The following is a 24,062-nucleotide window of genomic DNA, read 5'->3' on the forward strand; positions in this document are numbered from 1 at the left end:
ATCTCAACACAGCCATACAGGTCACAGGCCAGCATGATTCATGGGCTGGTATGAAGACAGCTCCGACTTGATTAACGGAGCACTTGGAGTCAAAGATGGCTGCAGGACTCTAATCCTGGGCTCCAGCAGCACAGAATTACAGCACAGGAAAGCAGCCATGCAGGAAAAAGAGGATGTCCTTGGGGCCCACCCAGCTATACCACAACATTACATAGGTGTTGGGTTTACAGATCTCAGGACTCAGCAAATTTTTGGCTGGCTGTGTGGAAAGGATATAATGCAGGAAAAAGGCATCAGTGATCTATGAGGGATCACCACACCTAACCAGCAACCATGGCACACAGAGGAGACCACTGATCACCTTCCTCCATGGCGCTGGGCAAGGGAAGTGCAGCATCACAAAACAACAGATGTCCCAAACTGGGTCCCCGTGGGACCCAGACACAATATGGGCAGGAATGGAAGGTAGAAGGAAGGCTGGGGAGTAAAACAGCACCCTCTAAATCAAAGATTAAAGAAAAAAAAAAAAAACCACCAACAAAAAAAACAACCAAAAAAAGCATACACTGAGATAAAGTCAGATTCAGAGCACAGCAGCACTGCACCAGGACACACACGTTTCCAGTTACTGGAACAAAAACTCATGGTCAGTAAGAATTAAATGCAAGATCCAACAGTGACTAGAAGGGAAAAAATCCTGGAGAGCAGACACATGTGGGCTATTACACAGCCTGGCAAGGTCAATCCTGGTGCTAAAACCAGACAAAAATAAAAAAAGCCATCAAACATTTTTAAAGGGACACTGTCCCACACTGGCTGCTTTGACACTGTCTGTGAATGGTCCTTATTTTTTTTAATCTAATTATTTTGTAATTATGTAGGCTATCCTGTTCCAGCTAGAGACTGTAACAAAACTCTTACTGATGGTGTAAACTGCTGTAACTTTGACTTTAAGAGAACGTGAGGCAGTTCTCTAGCTTCAAAGGCTGGAGAGTAAAATTTAACTCTTCCTCCTCTTGGTTTGCAGCAGTGATTCCTTCTCTGATGTTTCTGAAGAGACCAGAAGTACAACTGCAAATGGCCGAGCTCTACATGAACGGCAAAGTGCCCTGTCATAATTGAAAATGCTGACACAGTGACAGTGGCTATCAGCACAATTCTGATAATCATGTTAGCTTGTTCCTGCTGCAGCAACAGGGTGGGTAGTGAACAGCCACTGTGAGTTAGGGTCTACCAGGAGCGAAGTTACCTGGAATTCTGTTTACATTTCTTGGCATACCTTCCACATTTCAAAGAACAAAATACTCGCATCCTCAGTTCCCAGGGGTGATGCTCTCACCCCCTTTTTATAAAAGCTGAAAGGTAGGTCAAAGCTTGATAAGAAATCAAAAACTCTTTGATAAGGCATGTTTGAAGTTGAGGTGTGCGGTGTTAAAACTCCTTTCAAGAATCGCAAATAGATGAGGCTCAACATAACCCAGTGGCGAGTGAAAGGCTTCCATAGTCAGTGCATAGTAAAATGTTTTCAACCTCACCCTCATATGCTTCCTTTGCTATGAAGTAGGCTCACCGCAGGGTAAGGAAGAAAATAAAAACACTTAAAACATCCCAGCACTACTCAGGCAAACAAGTGGCTGAAAGAAGGACAGACAACCTTGGAAGGACCCCAACAAGCTCCTTCCAGGAAGGTGGAGGAAGGTGCAGAGGAGAGCAGCAGTGGCTCAAGAGAGAGGGGCAACTGAGGAGGGAGAGCCCCAAAATGCTACTGAAGATAGGGTCTTCTCCAGGACTGAAATATTGGAAGCACAGTGGACTTAACAACTGCATCACCTTTCAGCACTTAAAAGGCAGCCAACAATTGAAGCCAACAAGTATTTGTTAAACTAACTGGTTGACCAGTAATAAAACAAATATTTATCTCTGTCTGTCTGCTCAGCACCTCAGGTTATCTCTGATCCCAAACATGTTAACACCAAAGGTAAGCAGTAATTAAACCAAAAGAAGGTGTTGAACCAAGTGAACCAAGTGAAGCCTTCTTGCTTCACACCCTCTCTGAACAGTCAACCCAACAGAGCTTCCTGCTCCACAGCATGCTGGTGTTCTTATCCTGCTGCAGTAGCGCTGGCATGTGCTATAAGCTGCACACAGAAGAAAATGCCAGGCCACAGCCTCTTTTTTCCCAAGGGAGTTGTTCTTCTCTATTCAGGCTCCATGGAGCACAACAGACAAGTCATGTAATAGCCTCATCTATGGCAAAAGAACTGTACCAATTGGGCTGGGTAAAATGAGTTAGAGAGGTCACTCTGACCCACAAGACAAAAAACAACATACGGTGCACAAGGGTAGAGAGGGGAAAATGGGATAATGGGACACTTACAGGAACTTTATCAAGATCAGAATGCCATTCAACTAGGGCAATGAGGACAGGAAGGCACAAGAAGAGGCAAAGAGTGCAGAGAAGAGTGGGAGGGGAAGAGAGGCATGATTTAGGCACAAAGTAGGCAGAGTGGCTGTACTCTAAATAGCTAATGATTAGTTGGTCAGAAAATTATTGCAAAAAGTTAAGCCAGGTGAGCCTGAACTGAGCAGCACGCGACAAACAATGAAAAAGGAGAGTCAGCATCAGACCAGAAGTCACCACAAGTGTCTGAACATGCTACAGGTGCAGATTATCAGTTTTGATAATGGCACAGTTTGACTACATTATAACTTGATAATCTTCATCTGCTGAAGTCACACCTGCTGGAAGGCCACTGGCAAGAGAAATTGGAAGCGCGATGCAACAGCACAGTGCCCACTGGGGATGGTAACTGTGTGGTTGGCACCTCCCAGAAAGACAGCTCATCCCTGCTCTGCTTGTCCTTTCAAACTCACTGCAATCTGCTGGGGATTGACCAATTTGAGTGGCAACACAAGGTCCAGCAGGGAACTGCAATCTTCCAAGGGAAGATAGGCAAATAATGAGACAAGATGAGAAAATGAGAGGGTGACCCAGTCCTGCAGCACCTAGTTCTTCCCAGCAAGCTCCTCTGGAGAGTTCAAAGGAGCCACTATATGAGAAGTAGGAAACAACTGCTTGAAAACCACCTACGGACAACAAAAGTGTGACTGCTAGAATGTACACCTCAGCTAGGAGCCGGAGTTGATTTCCCTGGGTTTCACAGGGAACAAAGATCCAGATTTTATACCCTCAAACGCATGACTGTGGGGAATGAAAGACAGGACAGGACTTATTGTTAAATTTTCTATGGGTTTCCCCTTGCTGGACCTGAACAAACAAGAAGTAAGTGCAGCAAAACCCCTTCCGATCACCAAAACTTGCCCATCCCATTACTAACACCACCAGCGCAGGAATCCTAAGTGCCCATTTTGACGTGATACTCACAGAGGATGGATAAAAAGACTGGCAATGCCAACTTGGGGACCAAACCCAGACCTGCGTCATGACAGAGCCAGAGCATTGCAGACTGCTTGGCTGTGGCAGTAGCTCCCACCTCCCTGGCCGAGCATAGGCGGCCATTTGTTCCATGCCTAAACCCAGGCAGCTCTGCAGCCCAGCCTAACCCAAACCAGCAGAGCTGGCGAGTACTAAATTCAGTCATTTTTCCCTCAGTCTCCTCTCTCAATTTCAGCTCTGACTCCTCTATCTTTTATTTCTTTTTCTAAAGACACATTTAGAGATGAAACCATTCATAACTGCCTATCCACAGACAGTTTGTGGCAGCATAATTGACAATGAGTCTGCTGCAAAAATGAAAATGCTGTTTTAATAACCTTGGCCTAAAATACATTCTGTTGTATGCCTCAAAGGGTTTCAATAAAAAGTCAACCTGTAGAGACATATTTTCTTGGCTTAAACAACAATCCAAAGCATATAAATGTAGTCCAACTATAATGACATATTTATAGGTCAATAAAGCTTACACTGCAGCTTTCATACTTCACTTAAAGGAAGTCTGTAAGAAGCAATGTTATATAAAATAATTTGAATTTTTTTTGAACTACAGCCCTAGGAATACAAATATTTGCCATATTTAACCGATAGTGTTTACATTGCTTAGTTGTTAAACATTTTGTAAAATGAAATAATTCCTCATTTGGTGACTTCCCACTGGTTTACCAAATATGGGTATACAAGTCCATTTATTACAAAGAAAAATTCCCTAAATAATTCTAAAGACAAAAATAAATAACTACCGGCCTCAGTAGTGAATGATTTTATCAGACCAATTCTTCTGGAAAAACAGGTTCTTATGTTCATTATGAATAATACATTCCTGAGCAACTCTATTTTTATATGCTGCATTGTTGTTGCTCTTTATTTTTCTTCAACATTTGAAAGAAATATTCAGAAAGCTATAAATAGTCTTAAGACATAAACTGCTAGCATTCAGTATTGACGTATTTGTAGAAAGGGATAGAATGTATAACATAAATATCTCAACAGGCAAAAAGAAATAATTCTTAAAAAACATTTTTCAGGCTGAAATCTTGAAGCTCACACAAAAAAAATGCTACTGCACAATCTTTTATTTAATACAGTCCTAAGGAAAAGTTCTGCATAATTCACTAGTGATAAAAACAACAGTATTTTACAGGAAAAAAACCCAACCCAACAGTTTCTGCAGAAAAGAACAGCAAAGAGAAAAGAAAGAGGAAACAAAAAAAGAGAAAATAGGGGAAAGAGGGGGAAGAGAACAAAAGAGAAGAACAAAAAAAGGAGACAGAACTACCTTGTTTGAATTAGGGTCGACTTTCAGTTACAGGTTCATGGTTTCTACAGGTTGTGGATTAACCAGTTATTGCCTTAGTTTTGGCTAAGCAAGTGCCTCTGAACACATGGCACAGGGTGTACACTGCTCACACGAGGCCTCACCTTGCTTGGTTGTTGTTTGAAGCTGCCCTCCCTCCCAGAAGCAATGTGTTTAAGTATGTTTGCACAGCGACACTTCTCTGGTTCTGTATCAACCATGTTTTCATTTCATCCGGGTTATTTCACTCCTCACCACTCCCGGATAATGTGTGAAAACTGATTTTGTTTCTTCTGTAAAGCTTTTCTGAGCTCTTTGCTAGGGATATAATTTCCTATTACCTTCTAGAACTTGATTAAAAAACATCTAGTAGGAAGAGCTACAGAATCTACTCACTTTTATGGGATTTTTCTGTAATGGAAACATGCCATTTCACAGGAAAAAAAGGGGTCCAGGAGATCATGTTGTTTATCTAGGCCTTTTCAACACCTGGTTCAGCAACTTCCTCATCTACAGACAGGGTTAAACACCAGCATCAAGTGAGGGACCCTTGTGTGACAGTGCACTGCGCTCCTTTTACAGTATACAGCTCTATTTTAAGAGAAAAGACTACCCCATCCCATTGTGCTGGGGACCTGCTGCAGAAGTGATTGCTAATAAATCTTTTGATCACAGCAGCTGAGCGCTGCTCTGTCAGCAAGACACTGAGTATTGGAAAAGGTCTGTGGGCACACGTCCTAACAGGCAGTAAAGCTGCCCTTTGACAGCAGAGAAGAGACAACACCAGCAGCTCAAACACCTCAGACACCCCACATCATGCCTTTGCCTCCAGCTAGGGACATGACAACTCTCAGAGCAATGTCAACCCTGACCAACGACTCAGAACGAGAGAAGTAGATCCTCTTTTCTCGTGGGTGCTCAACACCATGGATGAGACAAACACCTGAGCTCATGGATTGCCTACAGGACACCAACTAGGGCTGCTCCACCAGCTTCAAAGATCACCACTCTTCTGAGTTTTTGTGTCAGATCCAAGAAGAAAAATAGGATTAAATTCTTGGCTCTTTCAAATGGTAAAAAAGTAATCTCAATACTAGATTTAGGAAATTTCTCTGATTCCCTTAATAGGCTGGATCAATTGTCTATATCAATGTATCTAGTCAGCTGCAGGTCTTTGTGAACCTTTGGTTTCACTCCTGTCAACCAGTCATTATGAAGACAAAGGCAGTCATAACCAAACATTAGCCAAAATTCCCTTTTCTACAGGAAAAAAAAAAAAAAACAAAACCCCAACGCAACAATAAAGCCAGAGCCACTGACTAAAAATGAGCAACACCAGAATGTGGGGTTATCAAAATTATACCATATAGTTTGCATTCCATGAGCGTTTTCAGTATAACCCCTACTTTGAAAGGCTTAACATGCAACTCTAAGCCTTGGGCTTAAAGATAATTTTCTCTGGCTCCTAGGGTAGATAATAGCAATTTCATAACTTACCACAAGGAGTTTTTTGTTTGTTGAAAACAAAAACAAGAAAACATTAGCACACAAAAGTTCTGTCTGAAAAACATTAGGATTCTTCTGACACAACAAACAAATGCAAATAAATGTACTGCGTAAAGATACCAGGGCAATAGCAGAGAAAATTACTGCATGTAATTATGAACTAGAAGAAACCACAGAAAAAAGCAAAGAGAGAAAGAATTACATGGCTTACTTTTTCCCTGGACATGCAATGAATAACAAGATCAACTTCCAATTGTACTTTAATTTTCCAACCTACACAGCTAATGGTAACATGTGAAATTGACCAAATAATTTCACCATTTGATAAGATCTGAAAAATGAGATGCAGAAGATAAATCTTCCAAGACAGATCTTCAGCTTCATGTAACTTGGCTTCAATGCCAACCTAGTACAACACTATAAAACACAACTTGGCCTTGCACTCCTGTTCACATAGATACAAAAGCACGTCCTCAAATGCATCAGGCTTAGCTCTTACTTTCTTACTTTTTCACACATTATGGCCCAAAACTTGATGCTTTTCAAACGCGGAACATTTATTAAAAACTTGGCAGAAGAGAGAAATGTTCCTGGTATCCACTTCAAAGTGCCATCTCTGACAGCTGTTACACATCCAAGGTCCTAATACCACAAACAGGCACGTCCACCAAGAGGAGACTGATCTCCCTTGGACCTGGGAACCAACCACAGGTATTACAGATGTGAGTGCCTGTATAACAAAGCAGTCCCACAGCTGCAAGCCTGTCGGCAACCACCCAAAGTAGCAGAGCTACCAACTACCTTTCTGAAAAGAGACGGGGGAAGAAAGCACAGGTCTGTGTGTAGAGACAACAGCGGGGTGCTTGCAGAGCCCTGCAGCAACATAAAGCTGAGAAGGAAACACCACGGAAGGGACACATCCCTACTGAACGTGACACAGAGCCAACCATACAGAGTCACGGCAAACACCAGGAGCACCTATGAGGTCCTGGAAGATGGGACATGAGAAGTGAAAGGCCTTTGCTCAACCCTGCCTGTCACAGGAGGCCCCAGGAGGACATGGTAGCCTCCTCTTCCCACAGTGTACAGCTCCGACCTGATCCCCCAGCCTGCAGAGCCCCAGGGAGAGCCTGTGACAATTATTTGTATGCACATCTGCAGGGTTTGAGCCATAGTGCTTGGGGCCATACAGACAGGTATCACAGTATTACCCCACACCAGTCTGCTAGGAGCTTGAGATGAGCTCACTACCACCACTCATCCCACACAGGTATCTCATTGCCACACCTGTGCCCCAGGCTCAGACATACCTTGGGAATCTGCAATGGCATGGCAGGATCAGGCTCATCTGTTTTCAAAAGACACTCTCCCACAGGCCCCTTCCCACAAGAGAAAGTAAGGGATACTCACCAAGGTCAGCCTTTTCCTTCAGAATATCTTTGAAGTTCAAGCCACTGTTCAGTGTGGATTGTCTGTATCTTGTCAAGGCCTCTTTCTGCCCATTCTTCCCCACATCCATAGGCTGGACCGGCTCAGCCCGGAAACCACACTTCCACTTGGAGAAATCGGACTGTGCCCATTTTGCCAAGTCCTCAAGCTTCACAGTAACTTTTTCTGAAACAGCAATAACTTCATCCTGCAAGAAGCGATCAGATGAGAATACAACATGTCACTCTAGGCTCCGTGATGACTGAGAAACCAGCAATATCATCCTGCAGTGACTCCTGCAAAAGCCTATCTTGCCACAGGCTGAGTAATTTTTCTTTCTGTATCACAGAATAGCTAGTGCTTAATTTATTCCTCTTGCCACCTAAGTGGAAATATTAGTTGTTTACTTGAAACAAATATACACCATCTAAAGACAATTTCTAGGACCAGGGCAATGCTCCTAAAAGGCATTTGAAATGCAGGTTGCCAAATCACATTCTGTATAACCCAAAGCCTTGAGGCAAAGTTTGCTTTTTAGGTGCAATTAGCTGCAAATGTAAAAATTCATGGCTGGATGACTAATGGTTATAGTTAGTCCTGAAATAAATGGACTAAGTAAATCTCAGATTCTTGGAACTCTGACTCACCAGAAAATTCCTATGTTTATGGTACATTTTCCCTTGGCTTATACACAAATATTGAATTTAACTTTTGTCCTCAAAATTAAATAAAACTGTGATGTAATCCCAAAAGAAATACTACATAAATGTGCTTCCCACCAAAAGAAACTTGCACATTCTAATGTTTCTTAAAACCTTTCTCAAGATCAGAACTGTAATTTTTTTCTCCCTTCTAAAACATGCATACTAAGAAGAGCACTTAAACTTAGTTTAGCCTCCAGAACATACACTCAAATTAAACAGTCCTACTTGCTGGATTTTAACCTTCCAGGAAACAATCAACTCCTCTCAGTCATGATGAATAAGCAGAATATTTTACAGCTGACTCCACTGAGCAAGGGATCAAGAAAGCCTCAAAAATAAACAAACAAACATACATATCCAGCAAGATACACTCCAGATTTTTTTGTTAAAACAGCAGAAATAATTTACGTGGTAACGAGAGCTGGCTATACACCACACCTTGCCCACCGCACATTTCTAACACTAAATAAGGTTACAGGTTCTTGAAATAAATAAACCAGAATCCAATTTTTCTCTCAAATAAACGTAAGTATTTGCAAAGAGGAGAGAAATTCTTTGAGTTATTAAACAAAGGGAAAAGCACGACTGATTCGCTCTGTGTGTTTTTTTTGTCCACTGAACACATTCCTCAGGAAATAAAATACTGCTCAATGGAAAAAAAAAAGAAAAAAGCTTTATTGTGACAAGTCGCATACAATAGAAAACCTGAAGTAATTCTAGTAAAAAACCAGATCTGATATTCCACTCTTCCTTATATAATACAAAACTGTTTTATAAGCAAGCACCTTCATTACATTTAGTGCAATAACAAATATTTGGTCAGAAGTGAACAGCATGTTTATATGCTAAGCAAGCTTGTAATAAAATCTTTTCCTTTATCGCTGCACAGCATAAGAGCCTCCACCAAACAACAAACAATAACAGTGATGCTTTAAATCTCTGTTTATGACAAACGTCAATACTTTGTAAACAAGCACTGGGTACTACAAAGTACAATTTCAATGGATGGTTTCACCCAATTTCATTACACCATGCACTTGAAATAAAAAAGCTGTAGTTGCTATGCATTTTATAGCTATTACATGGTGATTATTAAATGTCAGGATGGAAAAAAATATAATACATATATATAAATATCAGCCTGCCTGCAGACAGTCTCGGCAATTTCTGGATGAAGTCCTCTCTTAGGGTGTCGAATACCATCACCAGCTACTACACAATTTCTAATATTCCATACCAGAGAAATCTACTTAGCAGCAGTTAAAAAAAAAAAAACAAAAAACCAACAAAAATCTGACTTGGAGATCAGACATGCTTCTGGTTAAAATATTATTTTCCAAATAGCTCTCATGATCAAATGATTATGATTTCAATTACCAGTTTCTTCATATCCTTTCCAAGAACGGGTATGACTAATTTTGGCTGGCATACAAAGTAAGCCGAGCAGACAATTTATTAACCAAAAGAAAAGTACAATCACTATTACATCATCAATGAATAAACTTGTTTTTGAGAATACAACCTTCGCACACACGCACATGATGTGTACACAGGAGGAAAAAGAAACTGAATTTTAAAAAAACCAAAAAAAACCAAACAAACAACAACAACAAAAAACCAAAACTAACAAACAAACAAACAAACAAAAACCCCACAGAAAACCCCTCAAAAAAGCCCTACTGTACAAAGGGTGAAACAATACTGGTGCAGTCTGTCAGACTGCCATGGAGGGAAAACTGCAGACGGAGGAGCAGAGGACCTTTTGGGGAGCTGGGGAAAGCACACCTCAGCCATGAGTTTCCTGTGGCAGCAGTACATCCAGCCATGGGAATTTGGGATGTTCAGCATCCCCACATGGACGTGAGGAGCCAGGAATACAAAGACACAGACACAGCAAAAATTCCACTCTATGCCACCCCTCAGCCCTCTGCAAGGTGCCACCAAGCATCCAAATACAGCCACAGAGTGCAAAGGGGTGCCCAGGATGGCACCAGGGAGAATCCCAGCACAAATACAAAATACAGGAGTCCACGCTGTCCCTGTGCTGTGACAAGGGCTCTGGGCTAAACCTCCCTCCACAGCTGCTGGCCCCTTGTCAGGCCACCTGGCCACCTCCACACCAGCCTCGTCCCCAAGGACAGCTGGTCACCCTGCAGCAGCTACGCCCCTAAGGGTGCCAGGCTGGCCCCCAAATCCCTGTCCCCAAGGGCACCAGGCCGGCCCCCAAATCCCTGTCCTCCCCTGGTACTGCCAGCGATCCCCACAGCAGCACCGGGGAAACGCGGCCTAGTTCACTTTTAGGCGGGAAATGGAGAAGTGACCTGAACCGCCTCAGAGCCTGCCTTGGGTCACCCTGCCCACCACAGGGCAGGACTGGACAGACCTGCTCCCTGCCCTCACCACTCACTTTTGACCCAGTTCACACAGAATTGTCCACATTCTTCCCAACTCCTCAAATACTCCTCAAACACGGCAGATCAGCCTGCAGGCCTCCTCTGCCAATGCGGATCTCACCAGTGTGGGACTGTATCTCCAAGGGCACTCCTACCGCGGTGCCTCATCGCGCAAACACTGAGCAAGGCACGGCAGGCGGCTCCAGTCTCTACTCGGTCACCCAGCCAGGCATGGCAGGGGCTCCAGTCTCTGCTTTCAGAGGAGCCTGAGCCACGGGCAGCTCCACCGGGGCTGTCTTGCCCACATCTTGTCAGTCTGCTGACACAAGAGGTCATCTGCCCTTGCGCCACAGCACCCAGAGGTCACCCAACTATCTCACCAGCTCTGCAATTCCTATGCGCCTTGCCATGCTTTCGCACATTCTTCAGCAACCTTTCCAAGCACTCAGCCCCAAACAGCTGTGGTGTTGGGGGAGTTTTTCAGAGCAGCAGGTGATAAAAGGGTCATTCTCCTTTTTGGTTAAGCCCCATGTCACAACAAAAGTTGCTCTGGGACCTGCAGAGCTCTGCCGGCCACAGGAGCACCTATACCCCTGTGGAATCAACCACTATCTGCTGCCACAGCCCTTCTAGAGAAACCCCTCCAATGAGATGACAAAGGAATGCAGATGCTGAAAAAATAAAAACCAGGTACACGGTGACACATGACTAACAAACCTTTAGAAGATTAAAGAAATCCGCTGTATAACCTTCATGTCATTCATAATTATATCTCTGTGTAAACATGAAAAACCACCCACGTAGCAAACAGTGCATATATATCTCTATCTATACAAAATCAACTCATCATGTATTAGCTATGCTCTGAAGTGATATGTTTATGAGGTCTCCATTGCACAGTTAAGTCTTTAATTACCATTTTTTCCTGCTACAGCAAGAAGAGAAAACAACCAGCAGAGATTTCAACTCTGCTCAGGAATGAGATTTATCCGGTGGACCTGACCAATTGGTCAGTGGCCCAATGGACCAATAGTCTCAGCTATAATGTTGTCTAAATCTCTAAATAAGCACTGAGTATAAAAGAGGCACTTTTTTAGCTGCTTCTATAAAAATGGTTATTGAGTCAGCCTGTAATTTTAGCATGTCTTATAAGACTTCTGAGCACAGTACAATTCTTTCACCTATCAAGTAGAAAATGGGGAGATGGTTAAGAAAGATGGTGACATAAACCCTTCTTATCCATTTCTTGTTTTTTTAAGAGCATACTGGATTTGCATTTCCAGAGAAGTCATCCAGGGAGAAGAGGACAGCATCTTCTCGAGAGCCATTATGCTTAAATATTATGTCACTGTTGTCTAAGCAACCATCACAGCCTCGTGAAAGCACAGAATGCTATATTGCCTGACTCAGCAGATGGCTGAAATGCTTATATTCAGGGAAACAGGTCAGGTAGTTATAATAGCTTAAAGCAGATAATTATTTTTGAGAAGAAATATTAACTCTTACAAGGCAGGGAGTCACAGGGCAGCACAGGGAGGTCATATATCTTGATTGCACACCCACATACGGAACATCACAACTCCTTACTCATTGCCAATAACTACGAAAGATTTATATTTTAGAGACATTGAGGCAGCCTTAAAAGAATTACAGCAACTGAGATATCTCAAAATTTTGACATGCTGAGACTGTTTTCACTCCAGTACTTCCAGAGGTCATTTAAGGAATTCTGGAGGGCATGAGCGAGTCAAACACCTGCTTGGCTGTCTCCTAACATCAAATATGTGGCCTAGAGAGAAACAGGAGATGTACTGTAAAAACTCTTGCTGATAATTACAGGAGACACTGAACGACATTTATCTGATCAGTATGATTTGCATTAGAAAACATCTTCAAGCCTTTTCTGTGAAATCTTTAGCACAGTAGATAGCTGGGGATGCGTATTTTACAACCCAGCACATTGCTGATGAAAACACATTCATCCACAGGAGCAAAAAATACAGTGTGACTCTTACGGACTGCATTCACCAGGGATAACAGAACTGTTATTTCATTTGGGCATAAAGGCCTCCCTTATTCTGGGCTGGTTTTACATCCCATGTATATTTTAGGGTTTTTGTAATTTAAGTGAAAAGGACCTTCCCGTACCATGTGTATGTAACATGGCAGTTCTTGACTCAGGAATCCCGTTCCCTACTCTAGACCCTTTGGAGGAGCAGGAGGCCATGCTGCAGACATGCAGAAGGGAGGGAGCTCGTTGCCAATAAGTACCTCTCCCATAGGAAGGCTTTTACCTGGATGCTTGAGGGAAGTACAATCAGCTTTGTTTGACAGCACAGTCAAAACAAAAAGTCCTGATCACAATCTTTAGTCCAGAGCTCTTCTCTGCCATCCAGATACTATCGGGGCACTGGGACAGCAGAAGAAACCAGGTCATCTCAATTTAGCCTTAACCCACCCACCCAAAGTCACTCAGGAACCTGAACCCAGGTCTCCAGAAGCATCTCCTAAAAGCAGCACTCCTTTCAGGGACCATATCCAGCTCTATAGAGGGAGAGAGCACTTGTACAGGGCTGATTTGCTCTCAGAGACTTCCCCTAGAGTAAAATGGTCCTGTTTCCCTATTGCCAGCTGTGGGCTGGGAATATACACAAAAGTTTTTAAGACTGCGGCACCACAAACTAGCTAAAAAACTGGCTGTGTGGTGGGAAAGGCCTGGCTCTGGGATGTGCCCTTTTCAGCCTCCCTTACAGGAAGGACTCCCCTGCCATACACTCCCCTGTTCATCCTTGTAAACATGCTGCAGACTTGGGCACAGCTCTGACAGGTGGGAATTGCTCCTCCTGTTCTACAGGTGGGATCACTGAATGACAGGGAAGCCTCACAAGAGGCTGCAGAGCTTGGCACAGGCAGGGGCAGCTTTCTTTCCCCTGACCCTGCTCGGAGTGCCTCATTTGGGGCCATCTCCTCATGCATCCCCTAGCCCAGGGCAGACAGAGGTGTCCCAAATGATTTGTGAAGAACAACTGACTGCTGGGGTCTGGACCTGCTCCCTGGAGGTGCCTACATACAGGGACCTACAGAGACCACTGCTTTCCACTCATGAACCTATGGGGAGAGCCTTGAGAAGGGAAACATGCATAGATCAGGAATTTACCTGGCACACCAGAGAATTTTAAAGAGGCCAAGGCAGAACCTTTCATCTGTTAATCCTTTCCTAATTACTTTAAAGGGCTATAACGATCTTGTTACTTCAGGTGACAGGTACTTCCCCAGCCTAAGCACAGCTGCACTGAGCTGTCTGAAACTCACACTGATGTGTTCATCCCTTCTTCCAGGGTCCAAAACCAAGAGGAAAGACCAAGTTAAAAGGACATGGCTGAAGCATGTGAAGTCCCATGGTTTTTGCTTTCCCTTGTATTAGCAAGCAGCATTTTCCACATGACTCAGTAATTCCAAAGCATGACACGCAAAATGACCTGGGGCAGAACATCACCATGTCTCTGTGGGATGCTTTTTGGGGTCCTGGTATGTCTGGGCCAGGAGTGGGGTGGAGATGGGGTGCACAGAGGGACGGTTGTGAGCACTTAGACATGACATTTCTACTGTGAGCCTCCTCCTTTGTGACTAGGGTGTTTTTTTCTCCCTCCTCCCACTCTCAGCCAGAGGTTCAAATTGAATTTATATCTGTCATTGCAGATAGAAGTTCTGACCAAACAGAAAATAGGCTCCAGTCAAAATGTTTTGCCGTCAGATAGCTCACAGATCTCAAAGAGCTGTTTTAGTTTAGGCAAGTTGACAAGCAATTCATTCCTAATTTTGCCTACTATAGTTACAGTACGAGAAGCTTTCCTCATAGATTACATAATTATATTTTTTCTTCACAAGGAGTACATGGCATTAGCAGGTTTAAATTATGCAAGCTTATTCTTTTGTCTTTTGTTATATTGTGTTCTATTGTGCTGGTAAAACAATATGTGCTTTAATTAGCAAATATCTGTAAATAATTTACTTGCTTTTCATACAGCAGAACAATGGAGCCAATTTTCACATACATCCACTGAGCATGTCTAGGGGGTTTCTTGCCAGAACCTTCCATTGTTCAGTATCTGTATCAATCTGCCCATCATTAGCAGCTAACGTTCAGCAACCCAGTAAGACATTAAAGTTTTGGCCCCCAGGAGTAGCCCCAAGCCCCCCAAATCCGAGACTACACTTCACAAAGAAAGATTAAAATATCCAGAAAATGAAAACAAACTCTTTTATTATCTATAACCCTGGCACCTTCGCGTAGAAACATGGACGCCTGCCAAGCATTAAGGTCATTGGATTAATGCCATAAAATGCCGATGTTCATCTGACCTTCTGACTGCATTTTAGCTACAAATAAAAAGCTCTACTTGATACAACACCATGAATCACGCGAGTGTATAGGCTGTGCAGGGTTAACGCTGGGTGTGAACCCACACTGCACACGCACAAACACACACACGCACACAAAGGAAAAGCTCTTAAATCAAGAGTGGATGACTGTTCAGAGACTTAAGGCATTGTTATTTTGAATGCGAATGAAAGGGCCAGAACAAGCATTGCAAGAATATTTCAATTATGTATTTCCCAGAACTACATCTCTGAGCAACTAATGCAAATATTGCTCCCATAGCAGTAGAACTTCTTCCCGAATAAAAGCATACGAGAGCTTGAATCATAACATACTTTCTATATCATTCGCATATTGTTTGAATATTATTAAAAATGCAAAATCTATGTATGCGTTACTCTCCTGAGCAATACAGTAATTATGATTAAGGGACAAGCAGCACAAAAAGAGCCAATTTATCTTACTTGCGCTTAGGAATACTATTGTGTAACTAAGCAACTAAAGACAAAATATAGTCTAATTAATTCACTCCTATGCTTATTTAAAAGACACAATTAGAACATTTTTATTTTCCAGCCTGCACAGTATCTCAACATGCTTGAGGGTGTACCATGTGAGGCCTATTATTCTCCAAAGACAAGAGTTTAATGTTTAGTGCCACTGATCAGACTGGGAACAGCAACTCTGGAAAGCAGTGGGTGTATTTTACAGTCTGAATGCACAGGGAAGGGGAGAGAAGGAAGAAAGGAAATAAAATAAAAAGTTTGTTTTGTTTTTTTTTTTTTTAAAGGAATCTGCCTTAAATGACTAGATATTCCAGATTGCTGGCTAATGGCTAGCAACATGTGGCTTCTCTGAGTGATATCACTGCCCTGTCCTTCCTTTGCCAGCATATGCTACTGGTGGCAAGAGAGATAAAAATATACAGAGTGGATATGCAATTACCAAACCCACGATATTTTATGACAAATGCCATTTCTCTAACACTGCTATTACAGTGTGCCTGATTTCCAAAGCTGAATTAATTTGAGCAAGTGTACAGTGGAGATTGATGCTATTAGCATGATTTTTAAAGCACCCTTTAATAATCATAATCTGCATGTTTGAAACGTGTTGCCATTACCAGTGTTGACAGATACAAGCATAAGGCACACACCGTGGAGGCTAAAACGAGGCTATTCTCATTTCAACATACAGATTACTATGTCTGTAAAAAAACCCAAAATCCATTACTGTGAAAAGGGAGTAGCACATTTTTCGAGGGAGGTGGCAATAAAGCAGTGCTAATACAAGACACCATGCCTGGGCCAGCCTATGCTACCTTTAGGCACTGGGGTAGGATCCCCGCAAGTGAAAAGCCCCTACAAAATGAACAAGGCATTCGAGGGATGCTATCAGCATCTATCCCAAAATGAAGAGAAAACAAAAACACTGACTCCCTTAACTTTCTAGAAGAATCTCTTCTGCAATTATAAATGACACACATTTATGGAGTGACTTCTTTTTTTTTCCTTTACCCCAATTAGTCTGAAAATGCAAAATACTTCTAGGGAAATAATTACAGGAAACTAGCTCTCTCCTCTCCTCTATATGAGCAATGCTTACTCATGTAAATTACTTGCATGAGTAAGGATTATTTGCAAGGCGAAAAGCATTGCATCAGATCCCCAGTTTGAGAGAAGAGATGAAATCAACATGAGTTCGTAGTAAATTTTGCTGCTGATGAATGAACCAAAGGCTGATCCCCACTGACAGTCCAGCCTCAATGGAAGCAGCATTCACCATGATGCAGAGCAATGAAGGGAATGTCATACCATGCAAAATGAATTAGATGCTTGTTTAGGGTTTTTTAGGAATTGTATGCATCACATCAAATACCATCCCTGGACTTAATGATATCAACTTTGAAATGTCTTTTTAAGCCTAGTCTAACTAATGCAAACACCTTTAAAAACATGAAAGCACAAGGCACTAACAAGCATTTTGCTCTACAACTGCTTCTGCAAAGGTCAGTCATTCCACAACCCCACACCACTCCTTGGAGCACAGAACAGTAAATGAGCTGGAGGAAGGTTTGCCAAGACCTTGTGAGCTGGAGGGTGAGCCCACCTCATGCCCCCTGAATGCCACAGGACCAGGCATGAGAGGCCTGGGCAGGCACTTTCTGACAGCACATAGCTTCTCACACTTGGGTTCCAGCAAACCTGGGGGCCTGCTTTCCACATGCACCCCATGAAACTGTTTCAAACACAATGGGGTGCCCTTAAAGGTGCTCCCTCTGGATCCTCATAGGCCTCCAAGCATCCCGTTCTGACCCCTGTGTGAGGCACCTGCTGTCAAGGAGATCTTCCCAGCCCATGTGGAAGGTGACAAGGGACCCCACCAGACCAGAGTGAATGAGAAAATCAAGGCAAGGTGGTGACTTCCTCCACCGAAGACTCTTTTTTGGTAATGGCCCCGTAGGGATGGAGGAGAATCACTTCTTCCCTACTGGAGGGAAAATAAAGAAGGCTGCTCTTGCTCTCTGGCCAGTGTTTCACTTGCTGCAGTGTCTGGGCATGATGGTGAGGTGGGAAGCATCACGCCCAGGCCGCTGTGTTTTGAAAGCAGCAACAAAGTTTTCCGTGAAGTAGCACAAAACTCTTCTAGTTCACCTAGCACTGGCCTCACAGGCCCTGTTGCTCTTAAAAAAGTGTCTCTATTGCTCCTGAGCAGCAAGACCCCTGGTCTGAGCATAATGCCAGAGCTGGTCCCAGCCTCTCCATGCATGTTTCCTTGGGATGCAATGAGCATCAGGGTCAGAAGCACCCGTATCTGCTGCATGTGAGCAGCCCCATCCCACATTCACCATCCACTGAGACTCCCTGGGAAACAATCTCTGTCAGCTCCTGACATTGAAAGGGAGTTTCTCCACTGTGGTGATGGGGTGCTGAGCCTTACGTGGAAAGAAGGGTACTGAAGCGGAAGCACACCTGGGCTTGAACCTTCCCTGGATCTGGGCAGTGCATGGAAACATCCGGTTTTAGCAGCAATCAGGGTTATATTTAAATCTGGATGATGAATTCAGCTAGCTATAAAAAGACTTATATTTACACTTATTACTGATTAGCTCAAACATTTGGCAATCAGATAAAATACGCCATCAGAAATTTCTGAGTAACAGAAGCATTACATCCCTCCTTGCAGCCACTAGCTGAATATTGTCATAGTGTCAGTGCTGCTATTACAGAAAACAGGCAGCCAGCTGCTTCTATTAATCACGCCACTAGCGCAGGTAGCTGCTGGAGACCTTGCCTAAATCTCTGGTGGGCTCGATCACAAGCCTGCAATTCAGCCACTTGCTCCCCTCCCCAAACATTTCAGTGACAGCGAGCGCCCTGTCACCCTTTGCCTCGGACACCGCGGGTTCGCAGTACACACTTAATCATGGGCTCACTCCATCCCAACTCCCTGAATGCACAAGGAGGTATTTTATCCCATCAGCAATCTCACACCACAAGTAAGGTCCCCTCTGATGGCTATAAGCCGCATCTGACTCGAGAGCCTCATCTCCTGCAGAAGGGGCCCAGGCCAGAGTTAGGAAGCCCCACAATCACAGAGGCAGCCCTGCTGCCCCTCTGGGGACCAAGATGAGTGTCATTTACTGAAGGGACTGGGACCTTGGGGTGCCAAGGGGAAACAGCTGCCCCTGCCCCCCCAGCAAGAGCAGTTACCCCCAGCCAGCCAGCACCCAGCTTTTTGTCTCTCTGCTGCCTGCACATCTCCAAGCACTGTTTGGATTGTTCCAAACTATTAAAAATCGATCATAAAAAATCATTCCTATGTCTATAAACAAGTTAATGGAGTAAGTGAAAACAAAGTACATTTCTTAATGGGAGTGTTATGTTGCCCTCTCTAGGCCCTGGCTCTCAGTGCCGGTTTCTGTAGGCTCCCTGCCAGAGAAGTATCACTCAGAGCTGTTGCTGTTGCTGCTGCTGCTACTCTGCTAATGAATGACTAACTTAGGCCAGAGGGGAAATGACATCACCGGGGTGTAAAACACAACTGCATTAGGAAACTTTTTACCTGCTTTACATTTGTCATAATTATTCTACACAATACGGCCGGCATTTGCATAATTTCAAGGCGTGCCATTATCTTAATTGAAAATTGTTTTCATATGGTTGAATAATGCAGAATGACATCAGTTAAAGCTGCAATGAAATGCACAAGTATAATCACACGGCTAATTACTAGCGGTGTTTGCATGTAAAAATAAATAAAATCGTGCGTATTATTAGGAAGGTACATGCAGCTGAGAACTCTCATACCGGAGCAGTGTTTTACTCGTAATGGTAGGATTAATTTTCTCTGATGTTCCTACCACAGTAACATGAGCTGATCATTAAGGCGTATTAAAATGATTTGTGTCCCTTTCCCCACCCCCCCCTCCCTTCCAAATATCTTTCATTTTACACACACATGAGACACGCAGAGGCACAGTTTTAAATAGTCACCACGGGCAATTTCAGAGCATCCATTGCTCACTGTCATCTCCCTGATTCTTAGGAAAAGGCTCCCTTATCTCAGCGGCACGCACAGAAAATTAAAGTGAAGAGGTGGCAGCGAGCGAAGGTGGCTCCGAGACGCGTTTTGGCTGCGTACGCCTGTGTGCGAGTACACGGCTACACCGGCACCTACAGCCACGCGTGCCTCCGAAAACAGCCCCTGCGGAGAGCCCCCCCTTGGACCCAGCCCCCCCGGCATCTCCAACAGAAGTTCCCCCAAAACATCTCGTCCCCCTCTCGTCTGGTCTCCAGCCCGTCTCGGGGACCGTCGCCATCCCCGCAGCCCCCTGCCTGGATACCTCACCCGTCCCCCGCCCCAGACCACAGACTGAAGCAATGAATTTGAAAAGCAGATAACGGGAGGGCTCGGGGCTGGGGCGGGGCGGTGCGGGGCTGCGCGGCCCCATCCCGGGCTGCGCGGCCGCCGGCGGAGGGTGCCGGCGCGCAGCGCGTTTGCGCCGGGAGCGCGGCGGCTCCGAAATACGCCCAGGCATATCTGCAAGTTATTTGAATGTATTATTCCCGTACCTGTCATTTATCACTTTATTCAACACGTCCCTGCCAGCAAGAGAGCGTTTGATCTCCCTCTGCCTCCATTTCGTAATTTCCGCCCTCTTAAACATATCGAATACTTAAAAAAAGCCCCGAACAATATCGAAATCCCCCCAACGTGTTTTTTTCCCCCGCTTTTCCGTGTGTTTTGCTTTCGGGGTTTTTTTTGTTTTGGTTTTTTGTGGGGTTTTTTTTTTGGGTTTTTTCTTTTTTTTTTTTTTTTGGTTTTTTTGTTAAGGAAGCAGAAGGACAGGGCGAGCCCCGCACACACTCCGCTGCCCGCCGGGCCGGGGCCGCCCCGCACCCCGACCCCCTCCCTCCTTCCCCCCGCCCGCACAAGTTCCCGGTCAGCGCGCACCGGTGCGCCCCGACGGCGCGGCCCCTCCGCGCTGCCCCGCCGCGCGCGGCGGGGAAGGGGACACGGGTGGGGGGAGCCAGGAGAGGGGGGAGCCGAGCCCGGGCATGCAGGTGGGGACGGGCGCGGGGGAAGGGGGGGCCGGCGCCGCGTTTACCACCTCGCCATGGTCACTGGTCCTGCCCTGGGGGGTGTCCTCGGGGAGAAAATAAAGTTTGGCGCTGGAGAGAAGTTGCCGGCTGGTGCGCTCCTCCCAGAGCAGCTGCAGCTCCGCGATGCAGGCGGGCTCCTCCGCGCGGCACCGCACGAAGAAGAAGTCGCCGAGGGAGAGGACCCGCGCCCGGCCGCCGCCGCGGCGCTGGAAGCGGAACGCCCTGTAGAAGACGTAGGGGCCGTGCGAGCCGCACGGGGCGCCGACCCACTGCGGGGAACAACAACACGGCAGCGGCATCAGCGCCGGCTCCGCGCCGCGCCGCGCCGCGCAGGGGCAGGAGGAGGAAGAGGGCGGCGGGAGGGGAGCGCGGGAGGGAGGGAGGGGGCTCCGCGGCGGCGGGGGGCGCGGGGCGGGGCGGGGGCGCGGGGCGGCGCGGTACCTGCAGTGCGCTGCGCTCCATCGCGGCTCCGGCGCGATTGAACTCAACATTCTCCCAAACTTGTTGGCGTGAATGGAGCCCGGCAGGTCCTGGCAGGGCGAAGCCGGCCCCGCCGCCCGCCGCCCCCCGCCGCCGCCGCCCCCGCGCCGCCCCACCGCCGCCGCCGCCTCCCGCCCCGCCGCGCGCGGCGACGCCCCCCCCTGCCGCCCGCCCCCCGCTCCGCCGCCCCGCCGCCGCCCCGCCGCGTCCCGCCGCCGGCGCCACCCGACGCCGGCCGGGCCCCCGACGCCCGCCCGGGCCGGGCAAAAATGCCGCGGGGCGGCTGCGGGCCTCGGGGGGGTGGCGCGGAGGCGACGGGGCGGCGGCGGGGCCCCTGTCTGCGCTCGGCGATTTTTGGGGGGCCGAAAGGGCGGGCGGGCGCGCTGCGGATCTGACAGGACCTGCCCGTATATGTCTAATATAAAGACCATTTCCTGCGGCGCGAGGGGCGCTGCTCGTCCGCGCGCGCCCGGCGGGACCGCCCGCTCCCACCGCCCGATCCCGCTCCCACCCCCGGCAGCCGCGGAGCGCACGGCGGGGGCTGCGCCCCCCTGCCGCCCCCCTCCCCCGGCGGCCGCGGAGGGCGGGCGGCGCGTCCCTAATTTATTTATCGCTGTTCCCTGGGAAGGGATGGAAAGTGGGTTATCGATTATATAAACACATCAATATTCATGGCGCTGCGCGAAGGGACGCGTCTCGGCCGGAACAGACAGCGCAGGGGGAGGGGGAGCGGGAGCGCGGCGGCGGCGATGAGCGCGCTCTTTCTGCGCCCGCGGACACGGGCGCGCAGCGGCACGTGCTGGTGCTGCCGCCGCGGGACCGAGGCGATGGCTCGGCGGCCGCGGAGGGGCGCGGGGCGGCGGACAGGTGGCTGCGCCCCCCGCGGAGAGAGGCGGCCCCTTACCTGCGCCCCGCCCGCCCCCTGCGGCGGCGCCCCGCGTCAGGGAGAGCCGCCGGCTCCGCGCGTCCCGCGCACCCTCCGCTATCCTGAGGCAGGCAGCTTAGGGCGCCGCCGGGAGCCTCAGCCGCAGGGAGCCTCGGCTGGCACCGCGGGCTTCGCACTTGGTCCCGCAGCGGCGCAAGGGCCGGCCCGCAGCGCCAGGCACGGAAAGTTCCCATCGGGGCTCCGGGAGCTGCATCCCCGCAGGTAGATGCTGTTGCGGCGGGCGGGCTGCGCGGCCCCCCGCGCCCGCGGAGTCCCCATCCGCACACCCGCGGACAGGGAGTGGCGGGTCATTTTGGGGGAGCTCTGTCCTTCTCGCTCTTTTCTCCGGGGCTCCATCACTGCGCGCCAGCGCAGCCAGCCCCGGCTCCGGGGAGCAGGGGGCGAGGGAGCATTACAAGTGGCTCCGCGGGGAGCATGTCCCTCCACGCTTTCCTCAGCAGTGCCACTTTATTCCCAATTTTTGGCTCATTCCCCTCCCAAGCCTCCTCCGCAGGCCCTGATCCTAGGGCGAGGGGGGCAAGGGCGGGCACAGGCTCGGAGCCGCCCCGGCGGGGCGCCGTGAAACGGAAAAAAAGAAATCATTAAATAAGCAAATAAACAAACGAGCAAATAAATAAATAAATAAATGAGATCGTTAATAATGACGCCAGCAGTGACGTCAGCGCCGCGTTCATCACGACACAGCGCGCGCCGCGGGGGGCAGCAACAAGTGCGGGCGGCGGCGCCGCTAGCGGGGCGCCCCCTAGCGGGGTGCCGCTGCCCCGGCCACGGTGCGGGCGGCAGGGCCGGACAGACGGACAGCAGGGCACGGTCGGTGCACAAATCCCGCTGGGACCGAGGGGTTCTCCCCGCTGCACGCCGTGATGTTCGGTGACGGGAACCCCTACGCGAGGCGCAAAGCTTGCTTGCCCCGGGTAGCGGGAATGGAGAAGGCACGGGAATTTGGGCTAGGTTTGCACCAGTGCCATGGAGGTGAGGGATTCATCTTGACAAGCTCAGCACCCAAGCCTGGCTGGGATGCTTGGTGCTTCTCCAGGGGCAGGCTGATTTTCTGCTGGTTCCTCTGGAGGAATTACCAAATCCTTACCCTTAGTAAGAGGTCTCACCTTTCCTGCCCTTTATCCTTTTGAGATGCCCCGAGTGCCTGTCTGGTCTGTGACCTCAAGGCTTGTACAGCAGTGAGAAAATGCTGTGAGCACTGGGGGTAGGCTGGGATGCTTGTTGAGGACGGCAGGAAGCCAGTGGGTACTGCTGCTTGGGCTTCCACCCAGCACCAGCATGGCTTGGATGGGCAAACCTAGCAGAACAGCTGAGGAGAGCTGCAACTAGCAGCCCGTTTGGCCAATAAAGTCTTGTCACTGTGCTTGGGAGCTCAGTCCCCTGGAGGATGTTTGTCAGGACAGGTATGGGAGGTGACCCCAAGTGAGACCCACACCTTGACACATCCCTGCAAAACAGGGAGTGCTGCTACATTTCACCCCCAGTGAATTCCTGGCCAGAATTATCCACATTTCTTCTGCAATTCATCTTTGTTTTCACTGACCTTGGCATGTTTATAGCATGTTTAACCAGGGCTATATTCTCACACAGATAAAACAGTCCTCAAATGATTGTTACAATACTTTGGGCACAAACAGGTTTGTATTTGTTTCTTTATCTCAGGCAGGTAGGGCTGCTCCTTTCCCATCATATATAATCAAGAAGCAAAGAGAAATTCCCATCTCCATTTGTGCCCAAATCTTTCTGCTTCTACCCCAGCAGCTGGGCCCCAAGCACTGTTGGCAGCCTCCGTGACAGCCCTGAGTTCCTCCCCACTGCATGAAGCATCACTTACAGCTCTGATAGTTGCCGGGTCCCATCCTTCCCA

At 47.4% G+C, this 24,062-nt stretch overlaps 1 protein-coding gene across 2 annotated transcripts in view; it reads right to left on the minus strand.

The window, feature by feature from the left end:
- ARID5B (AT-rich interaction domain 5B) overlaps nt 1-21,308 on the minus strand; it is a gene marked incomplete at its 5' end in the record, with an annotated part of 115,459 nt that extends 94,151 nt beyond the window's left edge. The window contains 3 exons of one of the 2 annotated variants that reach the window (XM_084210112.1): nt 7,668-7,893; nt 20,778-21,038; nt 21,211-21,308. In XM_084210112.1, coding sequence (XP_084066238.1) covers nt 7,668-7,893; nt 20,778-21,038; nt 21,211-21,231 — 508 coding nt within the window. Of the gene's footprint in view, nt 1-7,667; nt 7,894-20,777; nt 21,069-21,210 lie in introns of those variants that run through there. The other variant, XM_084210111.1, reaches the window with a different exon arrangement.
- Nucleotides 21,309-24,062: the final 2,754 nt, after the last annotated feature.

The sequence above is a fragment of the Fringilla coelebs genome, assembly GCF_963513975.1.
Source record: "Fringilla coelebs genome assembly, chromosome: 8".
Lineage (NCBI taxonomy): Eukaryota > Metazoa > Chordata > Aves > Passeriformes > Fringillidae > Fringilla > Fringilla coelebs.